General features: G+C 38.6%; 1 protein-coding gene across 1 annotated transcript in view; it reads right to left on the reverse strand.

The window, feature by feature from the left end:
* Positions 1-3,122: 3,122 nt before the first annotated feature.
* Positions 3,123-23,420, reverse strand: part of St13 (ST13 Hsp70 interacting protein) — a 34,036-nt gene continuing 13,738 nt past the window's right edge. The window contains exons 5-12 of the mRNA XM_034516506.2: positions 20,984-21,050; positions 16,074-16,158; positions 15,833-15,943; positions 13,328-13,430; positions 10,036-10,152; positions 7,973-8,021; positions 4,486-4,628; positions 3,123-3,664 (exon numbers count right to left, since the gene is read on the reverse strand). Coding sequence (XP_034372397.1) covers positions 3,536-3,664; positions 4,486-4,628; positions 7,973-8,021; positions 10,036-10,152; positions 13,328-13,430; positions 15,833-15,943; positions 16,074-16,158; positions 20,984-21,050 — 804 coding nt within the window. The 3' untranslated portion in view covers positions 3,123-3,535. The remainder of the gene's footprint in view (positions 3,665-4,485; positions 4,629-7,972; positions 8,022-10,035; positions 10,153-13,327; positions 13,431-15,832; positions 15,944-16,073; positions 16,159-20,983; positions 21,051-23,420) is intronic.

Below are 23,420 nucleotides of genomic sequence, written 5' to 3' on the forward strand. Positions count from 1 at the left end.
TAGGGAGGAAAGGGTTTATTCAGCTTACACTTCCACATTGCTGTTCATCACCAAAGGAAGTCAGGACTGGAACTCAAGGTCAGGAAGCAGGAGCTGACACAGAGGCCATGGAGGGATGCTACTTACTGGATTGCTCAGCTTGCTTTCTTATAGAACCCAAGATTATTAGCCCAGAGATGGCATCACCCACTATGGGCCCTCCAACCCTTGATCACTAATTGAGAAAATGCCTTGCAGCTGAATCTCACAGAGACATTTCCTCAAGGGAGGCTTTCTCTGTAATAACTCGTGTCAAGTTGACACAAAACCAGCCAGTACACACAGGAAGTTTCACAAAACTGCTCAAACTTTCAAAACTAGATATTGCTGTATTTGCTTTCCTCTTCAATCCTCTTATTTTTAAAAGTATTATGTGTCTGTGCATGTTAGTGTACTGCTTTCGGAAGCCGAGAGCTACAATCCTCTGGAGCTGGAATTACACACATGGTCTGCCAAACATTGGTGGGTGCTTGGGAACGACCGGTCCTCAGGCAAGATGTGCTCTTGACTACTGAACCATCTCCCAGCCCAAACTATGGTTTTATTAGTTGCATACTCGTTGGAATTACTACGTGCTTTACTTTTCAGAGAAAGCCGTGCAGATTGTGCAGATTCTGGCAGCATACACCTAGTGTTCTTTAACCAGTATCATTCAAATGTGTACTTTGGCTTTCAGTTTTTTACAGCAGTAGGCAGCAGGCATGCTGATACAACTATGGTCTAATACTACTAGTCAAAAGGCTGAAGCAGAAAGATGGGAATTTAAGCCAGCCTGCATGACACAACAAAACCCGAGTCAACAAAACAAAACGCAGCAACCTGAAGTTTGTTATAGCCAGGCATGATGGTGCATGACTTTTGTCCAGCCACCTGTGGGCAGCCTGGTCTACTCAATAAACTTCAGTTTCAAGCCAGTCAGATACATCGTGAAATTGTCTTCCCCACCTACCTAAAATGGGGGGCATGTGCAAAGCTTCTGTAATCCATTAAAGGATTCACAAAGAGCTGTCAAGTCACAAGCCTGGGTCTGTAAAAATCCTAGTTTCACAAATGTTACACTGAGCAACTACCAAAGTGCTTCAGTTTCTTCACCTATAAAATATGGCAAAGCAATAAATGTACTCGCATTGTGGTCTAACAATTCAGAGATTCCTGGAGGCACTAATTACAACAGTGCCTGGAACCATACCTAGTATCATGTGTTCAATTCAGATCCATTAAAAACAGAAGCCATCACTCCTTTATGAAGCCACCTCCTGATGTGTGACAGCTAGTTGGCTCACCACACCTTTTCTTATCCAATAGTTTGTCCATATAACCACAAAGCTTTGTGTTTCCTCACAGCTAAAAGCTCACCAATGGAGTATGAAGATCTGTTAATGCCACACATGACCAGTGTGTCCCTGACTACCTACCTCCTGCTTCTTCAGGCGGTAAAACACACACCAGAGCAACTTCTCTGTAGATACACAAAGATGTTACTCATTTCAATATGGCAGAACTACTAACTTCTAAGCTACCAAAAGTCTTTTTGGAGTCCAGACTGGCCTCAAACTCAGAATCCTCCCTCATCTTCCCAAGTGCTAATTACAAACATGGACTGCTATACTCAGGGGTCTCCGTTAGCATTTAGTAATCAAAGTCTACTGTACCCATCACGTAACTTGAGCTAAACACTTCCACAAGGGGAAAAAAAATGTAATGGGCTAACAAATAGGGAAAGGTCAAGATCCAATTTGAAACAGTATTTTATTTCAGCATACTAAGGAATATTAACCATATATCTTTAAGCAGAAAGCCCCTTTATCTTCTTAGATTATTTTTCTTATCTTTAGTGAAAAAAAACCAATATTTTTGGTGTAGAAATTATACTGATTCTTTATTTAAAAAATGAAGACTATACTCTTTACTATCTGTGGAGCTTAGAAGTCTAAAAGCACAGGACAGTTTTTAGAAGAGCAATTTCACCCATTTATGGTAATATTTCCATATTAGGATATAATTAGGTCATGTGTAGTCAGAGTAGAAAAGAAACTGATCTTTAGTAAAGCACACACACACCATGGAAACTGTATGAAAGGAGAACACACTTGTACTAAGAACCGTGCAAAGTTCCAGTTTAAGAATATGTGATGAATATTTGTTAAGGACTTTTTGTTAAGAAAAGCATGCTCTGTTCAAATACAGCTTTTTCTTACATGTAACAAGATGCATCTGTGCCTGCTGTATGAAGCAGTTAAAACCTGCATCGACATTATTTCAAATATATGCTGTTTTAAATATGCACTCTGTGGATTTATCATTTTATCTTTGCAGCAGGAGAGAAAACAAGGCATTAAATACATCACAATATTTAAGAGCTAAGTGGAACAAATGAATCTTTCACCAAATATAAAGTTAGATGCTTCCAAATACAAAGATGTACACTTCACATAAACTCTAATATTTCAATTGTTTCTCAATTTCATAAGCATACCTAAAACCAAAGGGAATCCTTCCTTCCAATGACTTTTGATAGGACAGGAGTTCACAAGGGCAAAAGTTTAATATTTAAACAAGCAACCCCATGGCCAAGTAAAATACTAGCTATTAGAGATATGAGCCTACAATTACCTTATGTATTATATATGAAACTAAACTAGTAACGAATCTGTTTCCACCATTATGCTGTGAATGACAGAAGTGATGATGTTACTGAAAAGACTACCTTTAGCTCAAGAAGATTCAGAGGATGACAAGCAGACGGGTAATTTCTAACAGGAAAGGTAATTTCTGACAAAACAGCACTTTTTTTCTCTATGTGGGAATGCTATGGAACATTTATTTGAAACGACGGACAACAGCAGAGCTACGTAATCTAACTCCCCTGTAACACTTAAAAAACAAATCGACACCAAAGCAGTTTTCAAGATTGAAATGCAGCCTACACAGGTCAAAGCCTAGGACTGTTGCTGCTCTGCCCAACACTTCAGTCCTACCAAGGTCAGATCCAAATACTGGTGGTCCCAAAAGATTTACTGATATAGATCATTTTGAAATAAAACATTAAAAAAGACAAATCAAGATGCTTCAGTAACCATATGTCCAACTCAATCACCTTAAATGTGTTTTATTTGCTTCCCACTAACAAATCTTTATTTCATTCACGAAAGCTGTAAATCATCCACATTCATCTTCCTTGCCCAGTAATTCAAAAGGAGAAACCCAAAAAGATTAGTAAAGAAAAATGTAGGAATTGACATCCCCTAAATTTTTTAAAAATATGTTTAAGGTTGAAAAATGTTTTAAGTTTGTAATTCCTAGTAGGAAAACATTATCTGAATGAACACTCTAATGGCAAACCACTGTAAAATGCCTCAGCCGAATTTGATGCAGAGGGTAGGGATTATCTTCGAAGCGCCCCAGCTCTCCTGGTGAGGTCAGAGGTACACTGGTTTGTATTATTGCAACATCCAGTAAATGAGCTAAGCTGTTCTTCATTCAGCAAGGGCTTTGATTATGATTGACCTCCAAACTTGGCTGACAATTTACTGATGAGATTCATAACCTTTGGGTTACTCTGGTATTTTGACATATTTGCTGGGTTCTGGGCCACATCCTGGAAAGCCACCATGACTTCTGGATCCTGAAGGAAAAAAAGGGAAGAAGAGTGGTTTGAATTTTTAGCTTCATCTGGGTTTTATAACTTATTTTTTAAAAGTAGCTAATGGATGGACTTTAGGATTTAGAATACTAAATACCCTACTGACACATCACTGTGAAATGCTTGAGCCAAATTTGATACACCAGGATCAGATTATCTTTGAAGCACCCCAGCTCATCAAGCTTAATGCTGTAACATGAACTAAAACTAATAAAAAAGAAAGCACATATAACATGGATACAAAGAAGCATGAACTACTATTTCCTAAAATGAACTTTTATTAAAAATTTGGCCTTTAAACTGGGATTCAACAGGTAAGGGTACTTGCTGTTCTAGAGGACCTGAGTTTGCTTCTGGACACCTATGCCAGGAGCACGAAGCTCACAACCTAAGAGTTAAGCATGTAACTCTTAACTCCAGGGCATATGGTAGCATATATTGGCATCTGCACATATTTCATATATGTAAATATAAGCACATGCATATACAACAGTAATATAGGGGCCAGAGAAATATTTGTGCCTGCAAAGAAGCTGGCTTGGGTTCCCAGCATACTACAAAAGTCTTTAACTTCATTTTCAGGGAATCTGATACCACCATCTGCTGGCCTACCAGGGCACTGCATGCATGTCATGCACAGATACACACACAAATAAATGTTCATACACATAAACTAAAAATAAATAAATCTTTAAAAAATTAATCTCAATTTAGAAAGAAAATGCCACACACTACAAAATTACCTAATTGATAACTAAGAAAAAAAAAATAGCAAAGTGTGCTGTCCTCACACCAAATCTTACCTGCATTGCTGCAAGAACCTCTGGGTCACTGAGAATTTCGTTGAGTCCAGGCATTCCTGCCATTCCTGCCATTCCTGGCATGGCCCCTCCCATCCCAGGTATTCCTCCAGGAAAATTACCAGGCATTCCCCCAGGAAAACCACCTATGAAAATAAATAAAATAATTATGGACACCAACAAGTTAACCCTCTCCAATACTCAAGTGGACAGATAAAAAATAAGGACACCACTAGGCGGTCTGTAGTCATTCCTGAACACAGCAGCTCTGAAGCTTTAACTTATAATTTTTCCTAAAAGTTAAAACTATGAATCAGATTTCACTACATACTGGATTTGGTTTTTATTACTTAGAACTGCTCAACAAATTAACCTTGCCTTAAAAACAAAGAATCACTAGGTGTGGCAGCACACCTCTTTAATCCCAGCACTCAGGAAACAGAGGCAGGCTGATATCTGTGTGCAAGGTCAGTATGGCCTACAGAGTGGGTTCCAGGACAGCAAGAGCTACACAGAGAAACCTTATCTCAAAAAAGAAACAATAAATAATCCATCAACATGTGCTGGTCCTCCCAAACATTAACGCCAGGTATGTCAATCACTTGTTTGTTTTTCCCCCTTTTTGGGAGAATAGAGGGCTGAGGTGTTTGATAAAGGGTGGCTGTCCTGGAACTCTCCATTTCTGGCCTCAGCATCCACAATGCTAGAATTGTAGGTGTTCATCATCATGCCGGCTCAATCACCTTTGGATTTCTCATTCTTGAGTCTGTTTCAATTTAAAATTAATTTCTATCAACCTAGATTTGTTTTATTTAAAAATGCTGTGACGTGTATCTGGAGCAGTTACTCCTGAAGCCTTATCTAAAGTAGGGATGTCAAAAATGTATTGATTTCTTTCTCTTTCCATTTTGTTCGGGTAGCCTTGCAGAGCCAGAGCTGGCTCAGAACTGGCTTAGAAATCCTGAGCTTCCTGCCTCTATCTCCTAAAGTCCATGTCCTAGTCAGGGTTTCTATTGCTGTGATGAAAGTCCACGACCAAAAGTAAGGTGGGGAGGAGACAGTTTATTTGGCTTACGTTTCCATACCACTGTTCATCATCAAACAAAGTCAGGACTGGAACTCAAGGCAGGAACTTGGAGGCAGAAGCTGATACATGGGCCATGGCGGGGTGCTTCTCATGGCTTGTTCAACCTGCTTTCTTACAGGATCAACAGCCCAGGGATGGCATCACCCACAATGGGCTGGCACCTCCCATCACTCACTAAATGCTCTAATATCACAATCTTATGGAGGCATTTTCTCAATTGAGGTTCCCTCCTTTCAGATGACTCTAGCTTGTGTCAAATTGACATAAAACTAGCCAGGACAGACTGAGATGACAGGTGTGACTGGTGTGCTTCACCCACCAGGCCTGGTGAATCTATGTATTTGAGTCCCATTCTAAACAATCAAAATCTCTAAAAAGAATAATATACAATTACTTAAAACAAAAACAAACAAACAAAAACTTGGGGTTTTTGTTCTGCTTAGCTGAATCTCACCTATGGCTGGGCAGTGGTGGTGCACGCCTTTAATCCCAGCACTTGGAGGCAGAGGCAGGTGGATTTCTGAGTTCGAGGCCAGCCTGGTCTACAGAGTGAGTTCCAGGACAGCCAGGACTACAAAGAGAAACCCTGTCTCGAAAAACAAACAAAACAAACAAACAAACAAACAAAGAAATCTCGCCTATGTAGCTCAGACTACCCTGAAATTCATGGCAGTCCTCCTAATCCCTAAGGTAGTGTTGAGAGCCGACTTTTTAGCAGAAATCGGCTAGAAAGCAGCTATCATCTTTGCAGCCATCTGGAACCATATACTCTGATAGAGACTTGTTTTTCAATAGCCTACAACAGCGGAAGCACACTCTGACAAATATCTTGTTTATCCCAGATAGCTTGTTTTGCTGTTTAGTGACCCCAGCTGCATGGTGCATGTGGTAAAATGTTTTCACCTGTGTTCTCCTGCTTGTGCTTAAAAATACCCAGGATTTCCTTGTAAGGGGTGGTGGTGGTCAGTAGGAGGTGTGAATATAGTCTGTGGGAGACAGTAAAGGAGACTTGACTACAGATCCTCTGGCTTGTCTCTATTCTTCATGTCTCTTCCCCTTCTTCCCCCCACTCTCTCTCTTGGTAAACAGAGTGGGCAGTTACAGTTTGGTGCCCAATGTGGAGCTCCAGTAAGCATTACAAGGTAGGAGGATTAAAGGCATTTATCACTACATTTAGCAGAATTTGCACATCTAGTAAGCATTCCTAGAGATTCTTTCTAGAGTGATTCTCTAGGGAAAAAAAATGACTTCATTCATTATTCTAAGCACACTATTAGATTATAAACCCACACTATCTTGTACATGTTGTATGTGAATGAATGTGTGGGTATGCATGCCTGCACATGAACACCAGAGGAGGGCATTAGAGCCCTTGGAACTGGAGTTGAGGGTAACTGGGCCTGGCTTGCTCTGAGTGCAGAAGCAAGGATTGCTATATTAGATAACAAAATGCACAGAGAAGAGCTCTATATAGTATTAGTTCACATTAAGTAAAGCTGCCTCAGGGACAAATGGAACTGACAACGAGATTTATATTAAGTTGATGAACATGTTACATTTTCTAGCTTTGGTCCAAGTGGTTCTACCCAATGGCACATACACACTAACAAGTGCCCAAACTCTCCTTAAAAGAGACAACCACAGAGTAGAAGACAGCCATTAAAACAAAACAAACAAAAAAACAAATCCCCAAACCTAACTTTTAGAAGTGTATTTCTAGATAAGCTTCACAGTGCCTCTTACATACAGCAAAACTTATTTCCTGTGTCTCTGCATCCTCACCTTTCAGAACACCAGATCTTTGTGATCCCTCAAAAGCTTTGTTTTGCTAATAATTTCTCATTATAAAACATTTTCAAGACTGAAAAGAGGACCTAGAAAGACAGCTCAGCAGTTAAGCTTAAAAAGAGACCAGAGTTCAGTCCCCAGTGTCCAATTCCCAAGACTCAGAACTGCCCAGTAACTCTCAATCCAGTTCGCCTCACATACTGGATTCAAAATGTATTTATGTGCAGTAATAATCTGACATTTTTAGCAGGTTTTTTTTGTTTTTTTTTTTTCTTTTAATGTGTAGAAGTATTTTGTTTGCATGTATATGTCACATGCATTTCTGATGCCTGTGGAGACCAGAAAATGATAATGAAGTTACAGCCAGCTGTGAGCTACTACGTGGGTGCTCAGAATTGAACCCTGAATCTCTTGAAGAGCAGCCCATGCTATTAACCACCGAGCCATCACTCTAGCCCCATGTTTTGAGGCAGTATCCTCATGAACATAAATATTATCACATGTAACAGGACATAATCTTAAGTTCCCAAATTGAGATATATCTTAATTATTTATCCCACTGACAGATTTTCCTTTTAAAAAATAAAATAAATAAATAAATAAATAAATAAATACCTGGAAAAGAGCCAAACTGAGATCCAGATTGTCTTCTGGCTTCTTCTTCCTTGAAAATGAAATGAAAACAAATTATACAAAAGAAGAAGAAAAACAACAGCAGCAGCAACAAAAAGAAAGTTTTCTTCCCATACCTAACCTGTCCAAGGAAATCAGTAAGTAGGAGAAGACAGTGAAAATGATAACGTTCAGGATGAATCACTTCCTACCCAACACCATTTCCAGCTGTCACAGGACTAATGATTTCTAGCAGTTTTATTTCTCTGGAAAGTTAGAGCACAAATGCAGTCTGTAGTATTCATATACAAGCTATAAATTCTCACTTGCTTTAAAACTTCAAAATGAAAAGAGCATACTTAAATTTTAGGTTCATCTCTTGTACATTCTCCCAGTAAAATGTAAAACAGCACAGAAGGAGGCTTCCTGAGCTGGTTTTTAGAGTAATGGCCAACTAGAACTTTGTTTCATCCTGTTAGTAACAATCATGGAGATGGGCTATGTCCCAGTATACAGCACTTACATAGTATGTGTGAGGCCCCAGTTCAATCTCCAGGACATGGGAGGAAACCAAATAAAGCATATACGAATATTTTTATAAACATTAATAAGACTATATATGTGTGTGCGTGTGTGTGTATATATACATATATATATATATATACATATATATACACACACACATATATATGTATATATCATGATGCTTATTTTTTTAAAAGATTTATTTATTTATTTTATATATATAAGTACACTGTCACTCTCTTTAGACACACCAGAAGAGGGCATTGGATCCTACTACAGATAGTTGTGAGCCACAATGTGGTTGCTGAGATTTGAACTCAGGACCTCCAGAAGAGTAGTCAGTGCTCTTAACCGCTGAGCCATCTCACCAGCCCCATCATGATACTTATTAAATGACCCCCAATTATGACTTACTACATAATTGTATAGCTATATGTCCTTTCAACAAAGGTTGGAAACAAAAAAGTTACAATGGATAAAACCAATTGTATAACAGTTTGCTTCAGAATTGAAACAGTCCAACCTGCAGGGAAACCCTTTAAAGAAGGTAAACAACTCAAAATAGCTTTAGGATGTCCCTGAAACTGGTAAGATTAGCTTGGTCCCCTCCCCAAAAGCCAAGCTACAAAGACTCTGAGACAAGCAGAGCTGCCTAGAAAAAGCAGAAACAGCTAAACTGCCTGGAAGAGGTCATCTGGAAAGGTCACTCTGTAACCTGTTGAGCTGCCTGCAGGTTCCCAGCTTTGTGAGCTATATGTCACCCATTCTGGGTAGGCTTTGGTGATGCAGCTGTCTGCGTCATTTCTGCTCCAGTAAATAACCCCTCACCCATATTCCTGTAAATAACTGATAAAATTCATGGTTTACCAAGATGGACTTCGTCAATCTAGGGTGAGTAAATGTGTGTAGTGTCTCCCCAGGAAAGTCTTGTCATACAACACCAATATACATGGCAACAAAACCAGGAAAATCAAGAAGACTATTAATAATACTGGAAAAAACTATCAAGAATCTCTACATTTCTATAATATTAGGGTATAATTAAAATAAGGTAGAGTTATCCCCTTAAGATAAGACTATGTAGTCAATTTTAAGGTTTTCATTTTCGTTTGGTTTTGAACTTTTTACTTTAAGGTGAAAGTCCTCCCACTTCAACCTCCTGAGTGCAGGGGTTATAGGTGTGGCCACAATGCACAGCCAGAATTGTTTTATATAGTCATAGATTCACTATTGGAAAGAAGAAAATACAGGGAAGGACTAATACACAAAATAAAAGTACTATCAAGTTTTAATATGCCTGGCCAGAACATTTTGAATTTGGACAGGAGAGGGGTTTGCACTACTGGGAAAGAGCTCTGTAAGTTATACTCTTGGCCAATATTTGCAAATTTTAAAAGAACAAATATGTAAATTAGTGAAATATAAGTTCACTTAAGATGAAAAACAAAAAGAACAGAATAAAAGTAAAGACTCCCCCGCAGCCATCGGGCAAAGAAAAATGCCCTAAAGTCTAATCTACTGGGCTAGCTATAGGAATATACCCTTTGGGCTCTTTCATGCTCTTCTCGAGCCTTTTTCACCCTTTCTATTCGTTCTTTTATCTCTCGCTCTTCACGTTTTCGCTCATACTTTCTCCGATGTTCAGCAATTCTTTGAGCCTGAAAAAAAGCATAGGAAGTAAGTTTACCTGCAGTGTTTGATAAAGTCAAGTTAAGTTTTGTTAAGAGTTACTTCATGGCCTTCATAGTGGTGCATGCCTGTAATCCCAGCACTCAAGAAGCAGAGACAGGTAGATCTTGAGTTCAAGAACAGCCTGGTCTACAAAATGAGTTCCAGGACAGCCAGGGTTATACAGAGAAACCCTGTCTCAAACAAACAAACAAACTGACTTGTTTAATATATAGCTCTAAGAAATGACAGACTCATCTTAACAGAAAAATGAAAACCTAACTCATGGAAACTGGAGAGAGACTAAGGAGGTCCTACTCTACCCTGAGGAGTTATAGGCAACTGACAGCTGATGGTAGAGTGGTGGTCTTATGCACTGTGTAAAGACTGTCTCTGTGTTATACAAATGCTGATTTCTTAATCAAACAGCTCTGATTCCAGGCCAGACTTTGGTATTGCTAGGCATCATCTGTCTCTGTTTTATAAACACTTCCTCTCTCACCTCCTGATTGGTAAAATAAAAAGCTGATGGCTTACAGTAAAGGCAGGAAGTAGAAGGTGGGACTTCCAGGAAGAGACAGGAATTCTGGGAGAGAAGAGTGGAAGGACTGATGAAAGAAGAAGCAGGTAGGTACTAAAAAGGAGAGGTTACAAACGAGCCAGGTGGCAGAATTTAGAATAAAATAGATGGGTTAATAAGTTATGAGCAAGCCTAGCTATAAGGCCTAGGCATTCATAGTAAGTCTCCCCATCATTATTTCATAGCTGGCAGTCTCAAATAAAGTCCCATTACAGTGGAGGAAGAGGCATTCTCCTCAGTTGTACAGCCATTGGTAAGGAGCCATCCATGCTCCTGTAAATATCCTCATCCACACTCCTTTAAGAAAGCCCTAATAAAACTCAATGGGTAAAAAAAAAAAAAAAAAAAAAAAGCTAATGGGAAGTCAGAATAAAATACATTATGTGCATGTAAATGAAAACCATTATTTCATGTAAACAAACCTAAGCTAATGAACTCATTAAACACAACCTAACATAAAGCCAGGCTTCAAGAGCAATGTCAAATACATTAGACATTGTGAAACGAGAAGAGTCTAAGACATGCAGTTTAATCTCAAACAGATGACAAAACTCAAGGATAAATACAAGTTTTAGCACAATTCTTTTTTTTTTTTTTTTGGTTTTTCAAGACAGGGTTTTTCTGTGTAGCCTTGGCTGTAGCCCAGGCTGGCCTCAGAAATCTGCCTGCCTCTGCCTCCTGAGTGCTGGGATTAAAGGCATGCGCCACCACTGCCTGGCACAATTCTTGCTTCATGGCTTCTATTACATATTACTCAGGATTCACACGTCACAGATTAGTTCAGCAGAAAAACCATCAAAGATATCTGCCACAGGAAGGCAGCTACTCCATACGAATATCAAGTGCCACAGTCTGCCTAGACTTAAAGTTTCCTCCTCTATTAAATGGGGGACAAGGTGGTGCTGGGGAGAGACGGCTTCTTGGTTACAAGCTCTCACAGCTCTTACAAAAGACCTGGGTTTAATTCTTAGCACCCATCCAGCAGCTTACAATCACCTTTGTAAGTAAGTCCAGTTCCAGATGATCTAATACCCCTTGTGGGCATCACGGGAACATGGTACTCAGAAACACATGCAACCAAAATATCTATATATATAAAATAAATACTTTTTTTTTTTTTTTTAATGGGGACAAGGCCAGAAACATTTAGTTTTGTGTTAAGTATATGATTAACACATACAAGGCCCTGAGTTTGACCCTCTAAAACCACCTCAAGGGGCAAGGGGGAGGCAGGAAGAAACAGTCCTTTCAAATTGCTTTGTAGGTGAACAGCTGATATTCAAGTGTTACTTTAGTGTCTGTACAAACATTTCTAAGAACTTAAGTCTACAGTATATTCAACAACTAGTTTGCTAAATTTCCTGGGGCTTTAAAAAAAAAAAATCAAGGGCCAGTGAGAGGGCTCAAGGTTAAGTTAAAGCAATTGCTAAAAAATATTGATGACTGGAGTTCAATCTCCAGAACCTAATTCAAGATAAAAATGACTCCTTCAACCTTTACACACACCATTATACACATCATATATACAGAAGAAAAAGACTCTATTAATCAAATTAAGTCTGGTAAGTTTCATTTAATAAAACCTCTGTGTTAAAACATTTAAAGATAAAGTCACTGATATACTATTTATATCCTTTTCTTCCATCCCTCATCCATTTGAATGGGGACTGAACTGAGAACTTTGTAGCATTACATAAGCACTCCACCACTGAGCTAAATAAATAAATATATATATATATATATATATATATATATCCCCAGTCCATTATTTCTGATGTTTAAAAAAAAAAAAAAAAAAAAAAAAGGCTTGTAGCTAGGTGTAGTAACACATTCTTTTAAGCCCAGCTAGGGAGGCAGAGGCAGGTGGATCTCTGTGAGTTTGAGACCAGCTCTGCCTACAATCTAAATTCCAGGACAGCCAGATCTACAGTGAGATCCTGTGCTGGGAGCAAAACAAACAAAAACGTTGTATATAAAGGTTCTATAGTTTTTAGATTAAACATTTTCATTTAAAAAAAAAAAATCTTACCAGATAGTGGTAGCACATGCCTTTAATCTCAACACTGGAGAGGCAAGAGGCAGGTGGATTTCTGAGTTCAAGGCCAGCCTGATCTACAGAGTGAGTTCCAGGACAGCTAGGATTACATAGGGAAATACTGTCTCAAAAAATAAAAATAAATTGAAATTAAAGTCAGAAAGGCCACACCTTTGTATACATTATACCTACTACATAAGGTCAGAGTAGATATGAAACATAATCCTTCCCTTCTTCCTTCTCTCTTTTCTTTTTGGAGACAGAGTCTCTTTATAGCCAGAACTCAGAGATCCACCTGCTTCTGCTTCTTAAGTGCTGGGATTAAAGACTTGTATGCATGCCATCTTTCTGACTTCCTATATTAAGTCCACTGCCAACTTGGAGAAAAGTCATACAGTCTGCTCTCTAACACAGCATCCAAATTGGAAACATGACCAACTTACGAGGTTTCCAAATGGAGCACACTGTCTGTCACTGACTGTAACTTCTACATGTTTCTTCATCTGTGTTTCAGTCAAGCACAAGGCCAGAGTCTTAATGAATGACATACCCGAGGTTGAACTTCTTTCAGCATTGCACTGGCATCTTCATCATAATCCAGTTTACAGGCAAGGGCAAGATCATGAGCTGCTTCTTCCCAGTGACCCAGGAGTCTGAAATAGATGTAAACTCTCACAAAATTTATACTACCAGGAAAGTTTTCAGTTAATTATTAACTATAAATTTTTACCAACCAATTCAAGAACTATATAACAGTCAGGCAGTGGTGGTACACACCTTTGATCCTGACACTTGAAAGGCAGATCTTCCAGGCTAGTCTGGTCTACAAAGCAAATTCCAGAACAGCTGGGGCTACCCAGAGAAACCCTAACTCAAAAAAAGCTTAAAAAGAACTATGCTACAGTGATAACTAACTTTCTAAAAACTTAAAGAAACTGAAATTCCTACAATGGTGCTGGGCAGTGGTGGCGCATGCTTTTAATCCCAGCACTTGGGAGGCAGAGGCAGGCGGATTTCTGAGTTCAAGGCCAGCCTGGTCTACCGAGTGAGTTCCAGGACAGCCAAGGCTATAGAGAAACCCTGTCTCGGAAAAAAAAAAAAAACAAAACAAAAAAAAAAAAAAACTGAAATTCCTACAATGATAATTTTAAGCCTGTTCTACCACTATTCTAAATTGAGAGTACTGATGTACTTAGAAGGTAAAGCAGTTATTTTCTAACATGAAAGATATTTCATGATATTCTATGTAGGACTAAAGAAAAAGCCCTGCAACATGGGCCTGCTTTACTGAAGAAACAAAACATAACAAAATCTAGTACTCAGAACTAACAGACTGGGGGGAAGGGTGGTAGGGGGTATAGGTGGGGGAGAAGTATAAGTGTTTAGTTCCAGCACTTAGTAGGCAGAGGAAGGCAAAACTTGAGGTGAAAGCCAGCCTGGTCTACAAAGTGAGTTCCAAGACAGCCAGGGCTACAGAGAAACCCTTATCTTGGAAAGGCCCCCAACCCCACCCAAAACAAAAGAAAGAAAATGGGGTGGAGAACATGGATACCACAGCATGGAATCCTGCAGCCACTTATTACAAACGTGTAATAATTGGTAACACAAACCCTAAGCCTAAATATAAGCAAAAATGAGACTATTGCACATTCACAACACACACACATTGAAACTATTGCACATTCACAACACACACACATAAACATTCAAATTATACTTCTAATATTTTGCTTCAGCCACACATTTTAAATGATATATATTCTTAAAGACAATCTTGACAGCCAAGAAACCTTGACCGTTTATTTGGAGAGTATGCTGTGCTAACTGAAACACTATCACTTTTATGTTATGTTTATAAAAATAAATAGGGATACAGGTTGATAAAGCAAACTTTTTTAATTAGAAAATCTCAACATAAACTTATAAATTGTTCATTCAACTCATACATGTTTATAAAGGTATTGTTTCTTGGTTGTGTTCACTGATATGACAGTAAAGACAGTAACAGAAGCACTAAGTATACCCAACCACACAAATTTTAGTGTCCACAAAGTAAACTATGGTTTCTTAGAAAAATAGCTCATTTGAAATCTGTACAGAAAGCAAAATGCCATTCTGAGGACTGGTGACTGATTTCCAAAGCAACAGTAATATGTGAGCTTTCTTTCCCTACACCACAGAGCAGCAAAACATTTTACCTTTCTCTCTGACAAGCCTTCATAAAAAATGACTGCTGAGTCATCCAATAGAGTTTTGTCAAGAACATCCATTCTTATTTCTACTTATACTTCACCTACATAAACTTCTCAATCCACTTAAGACAAATACCAAACAATAAATTCCAACACTATAAACGATTATTAGACTGGGTGAAATTGATTCTTTATCCAGATTTTTTTTAAGAGTCCTAGTAATGAATAAAGATGTTTCAGGTTAGGGTAGTCAATATCTCTTCTTGTGTACTTGCCGGTAAAAGGAAACCAGGTTGTCTTTTATGTGCCTATGTGACTCGTTAATGTTGAGTGATTTTCCGTGGAGAGATTGAAATCTTTTCTCATTACTTTTCTTAATTCTTCATACTGAACACATTAATTTGAAATAAAAGCACTTAGGCAAAATTTGAACAAAGCATATTAAAATAGATTTAAATTAAGTCTTGAAAATTGCTTAGACTTGACTACTTTGTACACGCGTGTATATACAGTCTCAAGAACCATTTCACAGGTTCAGTCAACTTCTGTTTCTAGATGCTACCCTATAATTCACTCGGTATGCTAGACTGCCAGCAGAAAATCCTAGGGACTCTCTGACCTGTTCCCAGCCTCCGTAGCAGCACACCCAGCATTGAGGCAGGGTTTTTTTGCTGTAGCTCTGGTTTTCCTGGGCTAAGACTCCAGGCTGGTCTCAAACTCAGAGACTCACCTGCCTCTGCCTGCCCAGTGCTGCTGGGATTAAAGGTGTGTGCCACCACTACCTGGTCACACCCAGCTTTTTAGCTCATGGGTTCCTCCTATTGGTCAAACTCAGCTCTCTAAGCAAAAATTTGCTCATTTACCTGTGTGCTTTCCCTCGCCATTTGTATGGCTGAGCTGAATCAGGGTTTATTTCAATAGCTCTGTCACAGTCTCGGATGGCAGCTTTTGGCTTCTGTAATTTGACAAAGACACTAAAAAAACAAAGGTATTATTAAGAAAAACTTCATTTCAAACAATAAAACCTTTGAGATGTCTACAAAATCAAAATTACTTTAACAAATGAGTGTAAGAGTCTACAAAAGGTACTTTGTACTTTCTTACCTGGCTCTCTTGGCATACAGAATAGCCAAGCGAGGATTTAGCTTGATGGCATCTGTGAACAAGTCAATGGCTTTCTGGAGCTCACCTGAAGTGAAAGTAAACTTACTAAGAAAATGTCCAGAAGATAAAGATGTTAATAAAATATTTTGACTTCTTTCTAAATAAGAATTATACATCACTTCTCCGTCTACTTTTTAAAAAAGAGAACATACCAGTATAGAGGAGATAGGAGGCATGGCTCAGTACAGTATAGGGATAGGAGACATAGCTCAGTACAGTTTAGAGATAGGAGACATGGCTTAGTACAGTATAGAGAGAGGAAACAGGGCTCATGGCTCCGTACAGTACTTTCCACCAAAAACATTTAGTAGCCAGCACTTCAACATTTTTAAAATAAAGGACTAGAGAGATACCTCAATGGTTAAGAGCACAAACTGCTATTCCAGAAGTCCCAGGTCCAATTTCCAGCACCCATATATTGGCTCACAACCAACCATCTATAACCCAAGTTCCAGGAGATCTGATGCCTTCTTCTTGCCTCCATGGCACTAGGTAAACAGTGAACACACACATTGGCAAAACACCCATACAACATAAAAAAAAATTTTTTTTAAATATTTAAAAGAAAAAAAAATTAGAGGCAAGCCTAGGCTACATACACAATTAGTCCCAGGAAATCTGGACAATATAGGAAGACTGTCTTAAAAAAAAAACAAACAAGCAAGCAAACAACCCACATGGTAAGAGAATGAACTTCTGAATGCTGTCCAGACTTCTATACATGCACTGTGCGTGTGCACCCTACCACCAAGCAAAAAGTAAACAAACAAGAGCTGCAACAATGGCTAGGAATCTTAGTACTCTTGCAGAAGACCCAGGTTTGGTTTCCAGCACCCACAAGGTAACTTATAACCATTTGTAAGTTCAGTTCCAGAGGATCTGATGTTCTGTTCTGACCTCCAAGGATCATACATGCATGCAGGCAAAAACACACACACTTAAAAAGTAAATCTTTTAAAAAATCTAAAATATAGCCAAGAAGTGGTGGTACATGGTGTTATAGGCAGCCAGCCTGGTTCCAAGACAACCAGACCAACATAGAGAAACCCTGCCTTGAAAAATTTATAAACAAACAAACAAATAAATGCAGACTGACTATAGGGGCCTCAGTTTTACCTGATAACTAAGCTTCAAGGGGATAAACTAATTTCACAGAGTATGAAAACCAGTTTTCTCTTTTCGAGAAATATTGTTTAAATGAACATATAATAGACATTTAAGCCAATAAGAAATCAACCTTTATTCACGGTTATCATTATTTATTTGTCTGTGTGTTTGTATAAATGGATGTGAACATGCTGGAGTGTGCCCACAAAGGCCAGAAGATGGCATTTGATCCCTTAGAGCTGGACTTACGGGCTTCTGCAAGCCACCTAACATGGGTGCTAGGATCCTAATTCCAGCCCGTGTAACAGCGTGGGTAGCAAGCATTCTTAATCACTGAGTCATCTCTCCGGCCCCACATTCTTAGCTTTTTATATAAGGAATCACACCCATTTATTCTTATTTGTGTGTATATATATGCAGAATCAGGACAACTTTAAGAAGTTTATCTTCTTCCACCATGAGTCCCAGCGACTGAATTCAGGCTTGATTGTCAGGCTTGGTAGCAACCACTTTTACCTGCTAAGCCATCTAGTTGGCCCAAAAGTTTTTGAAAAAAAAAAAACAAAAAACAAAAACAAAACAAAAAAGTTCATTGCATATCCCGGTTTAATTTTCAAGGGCAAGAAAACTACAGAATTTTAAAATAAATGTCAAATTTTGTTGAGAAAAGTATTTACCCAATTTACCAATGAATGTAACATTTCAAAAGAATTTACAAAAACAAAAGACCAAAACAAAAAAAGTCTTGTTAATAATCTCAGCATTTGAGAAGGTACACTTCTGCAAGTTCAAGGCCAGCCTGGTCTACGAAATGAGTTCTAGGACAGACAAGACTACATAGTGAAACTGTCTCAAAAATATCAAAAACAACCCCCCAAAAAAAGCCTATTAATGCTACTACATGAATATGGTACACAAGTAATTCTTTCTGGTAACAAAGATATACCATGTTCAAAACTAAAATTCTGCCCTCAGTACCCAGATTCAAACTTAGGGCTTTGCACAATTCCATACAAATGTTCTACTACTGTAGCACCCCAATAAATAGTTAATTCTCACTTCATATCCAAATATATTTTCCATCCCCATTTCCCTGAACTACACAACTAGTATAAGAGAGGTTTTTCATTTTATTTGTAAGGGGGGTGGGGCAAAATAACATGTCAAGGAACAACTTCAGAGAGTGGAGCTCTTTATCTACTTTGTAGGTTCAGGTCAACAGGACTAGTGACAACACTATGGCCCATACCCACTAAGCCATCTCACTCACTGGCTGCTAGTAAAGGCTTTAATGAAATAGTGTGTGTGGTGTGTGTGGTGTGTGTGTGTGTGTGTGTGTGTTTGTGTGTGTGTATATACACATATACATATATACACTCAAACATATTTTACATACACACACACACATATATATTCACATACATATTAGAAGACTGTAAGGATGTGTAATTTCAAACAGGCAAACAGCCACTTAAGTAGCAGGACAATTAAAATTAATATAAAAAAGGACTAAGACAGTGGCTATGAAATGAGTTTGAATTCAAGGTGAAATTGGTGAACAACTTTATGGGAAGTAGTAAAGCACAAGTAAAAAAACAGTCTAAGGCAGTGAAAATGACTAGAATTTAAAAAGAAAAAAAGGTTTCCAGGGCAACCTGGCAAGATGATAAAAGCAGTTTGCTTAACATCAGAAAGAGAGAACCAACTACACAAAGCTTGCCTAGGCTTTCATGTAAAAAGGTGTGGGCTCAATCACACAGTTAACCATCCTAACTATTAAGACTATGAACTCCATTCCACTACAGGTGTGTGGGTGAATATGCATATGGAGAGAACAAGGTCGTAACAAAGCTTTAAGTGGTAGAACATACCATATTCAATATCACATCCCAGTAATGAAGAGATTGAGAGGCAACAGGCTCACAACTGGAGGCTTGCCTAAACTATATCAAAAGGACACTGTCTCTAAAAAACAAAAACAAACAAAATCTAAAATATAGATGTTCAAAGAGTCTGACCACAACAGGTAGGAACATCATGATAAATCTTCACATGTAAAGTACTGGCCTTAAAGAAAATAGTAGTAACTAGAGTTCTTGGGCATGAAGGTAGTACATGACTTTAATACCAGCACTTAGGAGAGGAAGGTGGATCTCGGTAAGTTCTGGGCCAGCATGGTCCACATAGTGAGTTCCAAGATAACTAGAGCTACATAGTAAGATCCTGTCTCAAAAAAACTAATAAAGGGGGCTGGAGAGATAGCTCAGAGGTTAAGAATACTGATTGTTCTTCTGGAGGTCCTCAGTTCAATTCCCAGCAACCACATGGTGGCTCACAACCACTTGTAATAGGATCTGATGTTCTCTTCTGGTGTGTCTGAAGACAGCAACAGTGTACTCATATCCGTAAAATAAATAAATCTTTAAAAAAATAAAAAGGACATTCTAATAAAGAACAACAACACAAAAAGCAATCAAACCTTTAAAACATGAAGGCAACTGTAGAATACAAAGAGTAAGCAGGCAACAAGGACCTAGCTAGGGGAAATGCCAAAGCCTATAAAACCCCCAGCACTTCTGAGCTTGTATGGGAAGATCTTGAGTTCAAGGCCAGCCTTGGTTTCAGAGTGGAAGTTCTAAGCCAGCTTTATTACATACAGAGACTACCACTTTCCAGCCCCACTACACCCACACCACCAAAAAGTCAAGTAGCCAATATGGAACAACACGGCTAAACACATCCTCAAGTAAAACTTTAGTCATCTTCTAAATCAAGTGCAAATGTGCATCAGCATCTGGCATATCAGCTATGAGTGACAGCCATCCAAGTTATGAAGCAGTCTCCATCAAACGTTATGCATAAGTGTCACAACAGTCCTAAGTTTATGATCACTTGTTCTAACTGCAATTAAACATTTTTTTGCTTATATTACATTCTTAGGGGCTTGATAGTTGGCTCAGTGGTTACAAGCACTAGGTTGCTTTTCTAAAAACAAACCAAAAACAACAACAAAAAAAACCCCTAAGTTTCATTCTCAGCACCCATAGGGCAGCTCGTATCACTCCAGTTCCAGGCAATCGGACACACTCTCCTGGCTTCTATAAGCACCAAGCACACACAGACATACATGAGACACACACAACAATCAAACATAAAAAAATTTAATTAGATTTTTGGCAAGGGTGGGAGGGAGCATGCTGAGGAACACATAGGAGTCAGAGGACAACCTGTAGAACCTGTCTTTTTCCTTCCATCATGGGGGAACAAACTCAGGCCAACTAGGCTTGGTATGAGTCCTTTTACATGCTAAGCTATCTTTTTGCCAGCAAGTTTTGAAGACCTAAAATGCAGGGACTCTATTCCCATTCTAACAAGTGTTTGACCTACAAACACCACTTATCAACAGTATCACTATGTCAAAAGTTAGGGATTACCAGGATATTTCTTTAAAAAACAAACAAACAAACAAACAAAAAAAACCCTTTCATCTTTTTAAGGGTGGCTTCCAAGCAGAGAAAGGCCATGAGAGATGCAGGAAGAGGCGGAGTCAGCCTTGCCTATGCTAAGGCAATGTCACTGATGCCACTTTGCCATAAAGAAGGTGATGACTGTACTGTAGAATCCTAACATCTTCAGTGTGGTAAAATAACAAACTCAATCCCTTCACCTTATACTACTAACAGTCACTGCAGCAGGAACAGAATCTACTGTTACAGAAATACAGTACAAAGACCTCTACTCACCGTCATTTAGAGCTTCAATGGCAGCCCCCTTCTTTTCATTTGCTTCATCCATCATCTCCTCAGTTATCTAACAGGACATTAAAGGTTAGCTCAGAAGTAGTGAAGCAAGCATGAGAACAAAAGTAATACAGACCATCCTAGAGGTGACAGTCACCTATGCAAACACTCCTGCACTCACCTCTCTAGCAGTAAGACCTAGAGAGTGGTTATGCTTCCTTTCAGTCACCTTTCCCTGTTCATGGGAACTACCCATCAAAATTAAATCTAGTCTCTTCATAAAAAGTGAACTAGTGCTTTTCATAGTTCAATCATAGAAGATTGAGGTCTTAACTCCTTTATTCCCACAAAAATCTTGTGAGTACCTATCTTAGTTATAAGCACAAATACCAAGAACAATGCTGACAGCACAAAGATTAACAAGAACATATGCTAAACATTCTACCTGAAGTCAAATGTTTGGTGGTAACTTTAACCACATCCACTTTAACACCGCTACTGTGTGAATACCTGCAGGTGCTGACTAAGAAAATAATCTCTGCCAAACATTAAAAGCACACCTTTAATCCCAGTACTCAGAAGGCAGAAGCAGGAGAATCTTTGAGTTCAAGGCCAGCCTAGTCTACATTATGAGTTCCAGGACTAATAGAGCTGTATGTCTGTGTATGGTTTTGTTGTTGCTGCTGTTGTTGTTTCAAGACTGGGCTTCTCTCTATAGCTCTGGCTGTCCTGGAACTCACTCTGTAGACCAGGTTGGCCTTGAACTCAGAAATCCACCTGCCTCTGCCTCCCAAGTGCTGGGACTAAAGGACTAAAGGACCACCACTGCCCATATATGTCATGTAGTAAGACCCTGTATTGGTGGTAGTGGTAGAGCAGGAAGGGGAGACAGAAATTATTTGCTATATCTAAGAACAGGAAAAGTTGGTTATCTTTATATCTAACTAGAAAATTCAAAGAACTGACAAGCTACTCAATCTGTAAAAGAAGAATACAAAAACACCAAACAAACCTGTTAGGACAGCACACACCTTTATACTAGTATTTAGGAAGTAGAGGTAGAGGCAAAAAGATTTCAAAACATCCAAGGCCAGCCTGGTTTACTGAGTAAGAACTATATGCTACAAAAACAACAAAGTCCGTTCTTGCATACCACAAAAAAAAACCTACATGAAACAGAAACCAAGCCTATAACATAATTTCTAAGACCATACAAGACTTCCACAAAAAAAAAAAAAAGAAAGAAAGAAAGAAAAAAAATTTCTTCCAAGAAATTTTATGTCACATATATAAAAATGGCTATGTATCTATATACAGCACAAATCAAAGAAAATGGTATTTGTCTCTGAGTGAGACATATTTCACTTACTAGGATTTTCAAGTTGACCTATTTTCCAGCAAACAATACAATTTCATGCTTCTTTTTAGTTTCGTAAAAACCACTATGTATAAACACACACGCTGTTTCCTTTATCTACATTGTGGTTTGAATGAGCATGGCTCCCATAAGCTCATTAATTTGCATGCCTAAACTAAGTTTACAAACTGGGAAGGATTAGGAGGTATGTCCATGTGGGAAATTCAGTGCCTTTCTCTGCCTGCTGCCTGTGGTTCTCAGCTACTGCTCCAGCAGCCTGTCCCTGCCATGACAATAATAAACTAACTCTCTATCTAAAACTACAAGTAAGCCTCAATTAAATGCTTTCTCTTCTAAGAGTTGCCTTGGTCACGGTGTCTCTTCATATCAATAGAGCATCCATTCACCTGCTGGCAGGCAACAAGTCCCTAACTTGTCTATTGTGAACAGAGCTACAATAGACATGGCTAACCAAGTGTGCCTGTTACATGTTGACCTACATGTCTGTATTCAAGAGGGGAATGGAGCAGGGAGTCAAAGAACATGATATATGTCCATCTGTCTTTATTACGAAATAAATGAAAAAGGACAAATACCCAGATCTGCTCAGTACACTGTATACATATTGAAATTAGTATGCTTAAGAAATAGTTTTATACTAAATAGAAAAATTTGTTAGATCTGTATCACTTTAACTGTATTCACTGAAATATTGATACATTTCTAAGTTGTCAATTAATTCAAGGCCAACAAAAATTCATTTAGCAAATTAAAAAAATTTTTTTAAAAAAGCACATTTTAAAAAACAAGGTCAGAAACTGTTCAAATAACAGCAGGCACTATACAAGGCCAAGGTAATTTTTAAAAATTAACAAAAGTTTAAAAACTAAGCTTGGAAGTGGTGGTATAATGCCTTTAATCCCAGAACTCAGGAGAACTCAGGAGCCAGAGAGACACAGAGAGAGGCAGGTGGATCTCTGTGAGTTCCAGGCCAGTGGTGTCCACACAGAGTTCCAGAACAGCCAGGATTACACAGAGAAACCCTGTCTCTGAAAAAAACAAAAACAATTAAAAAAACCCAAG

The sequence above is a fragment of the Arvicanthis niloticus genome, chromosome 13 (assembly GCF_011762505.2).
Source record: "Arvicanthis niloticus isolate mArvNil1 chromosome 13, mArvNil1.pat.X, whole genome shotgun sequence".
In the NCBI taxonomy this organism is placed as follows: Eukaryota; Metazoa; Chordata; class Mammalia; order Rodentia; family Muridae; genus Arvicanthis; species Arvicanthis niloticus.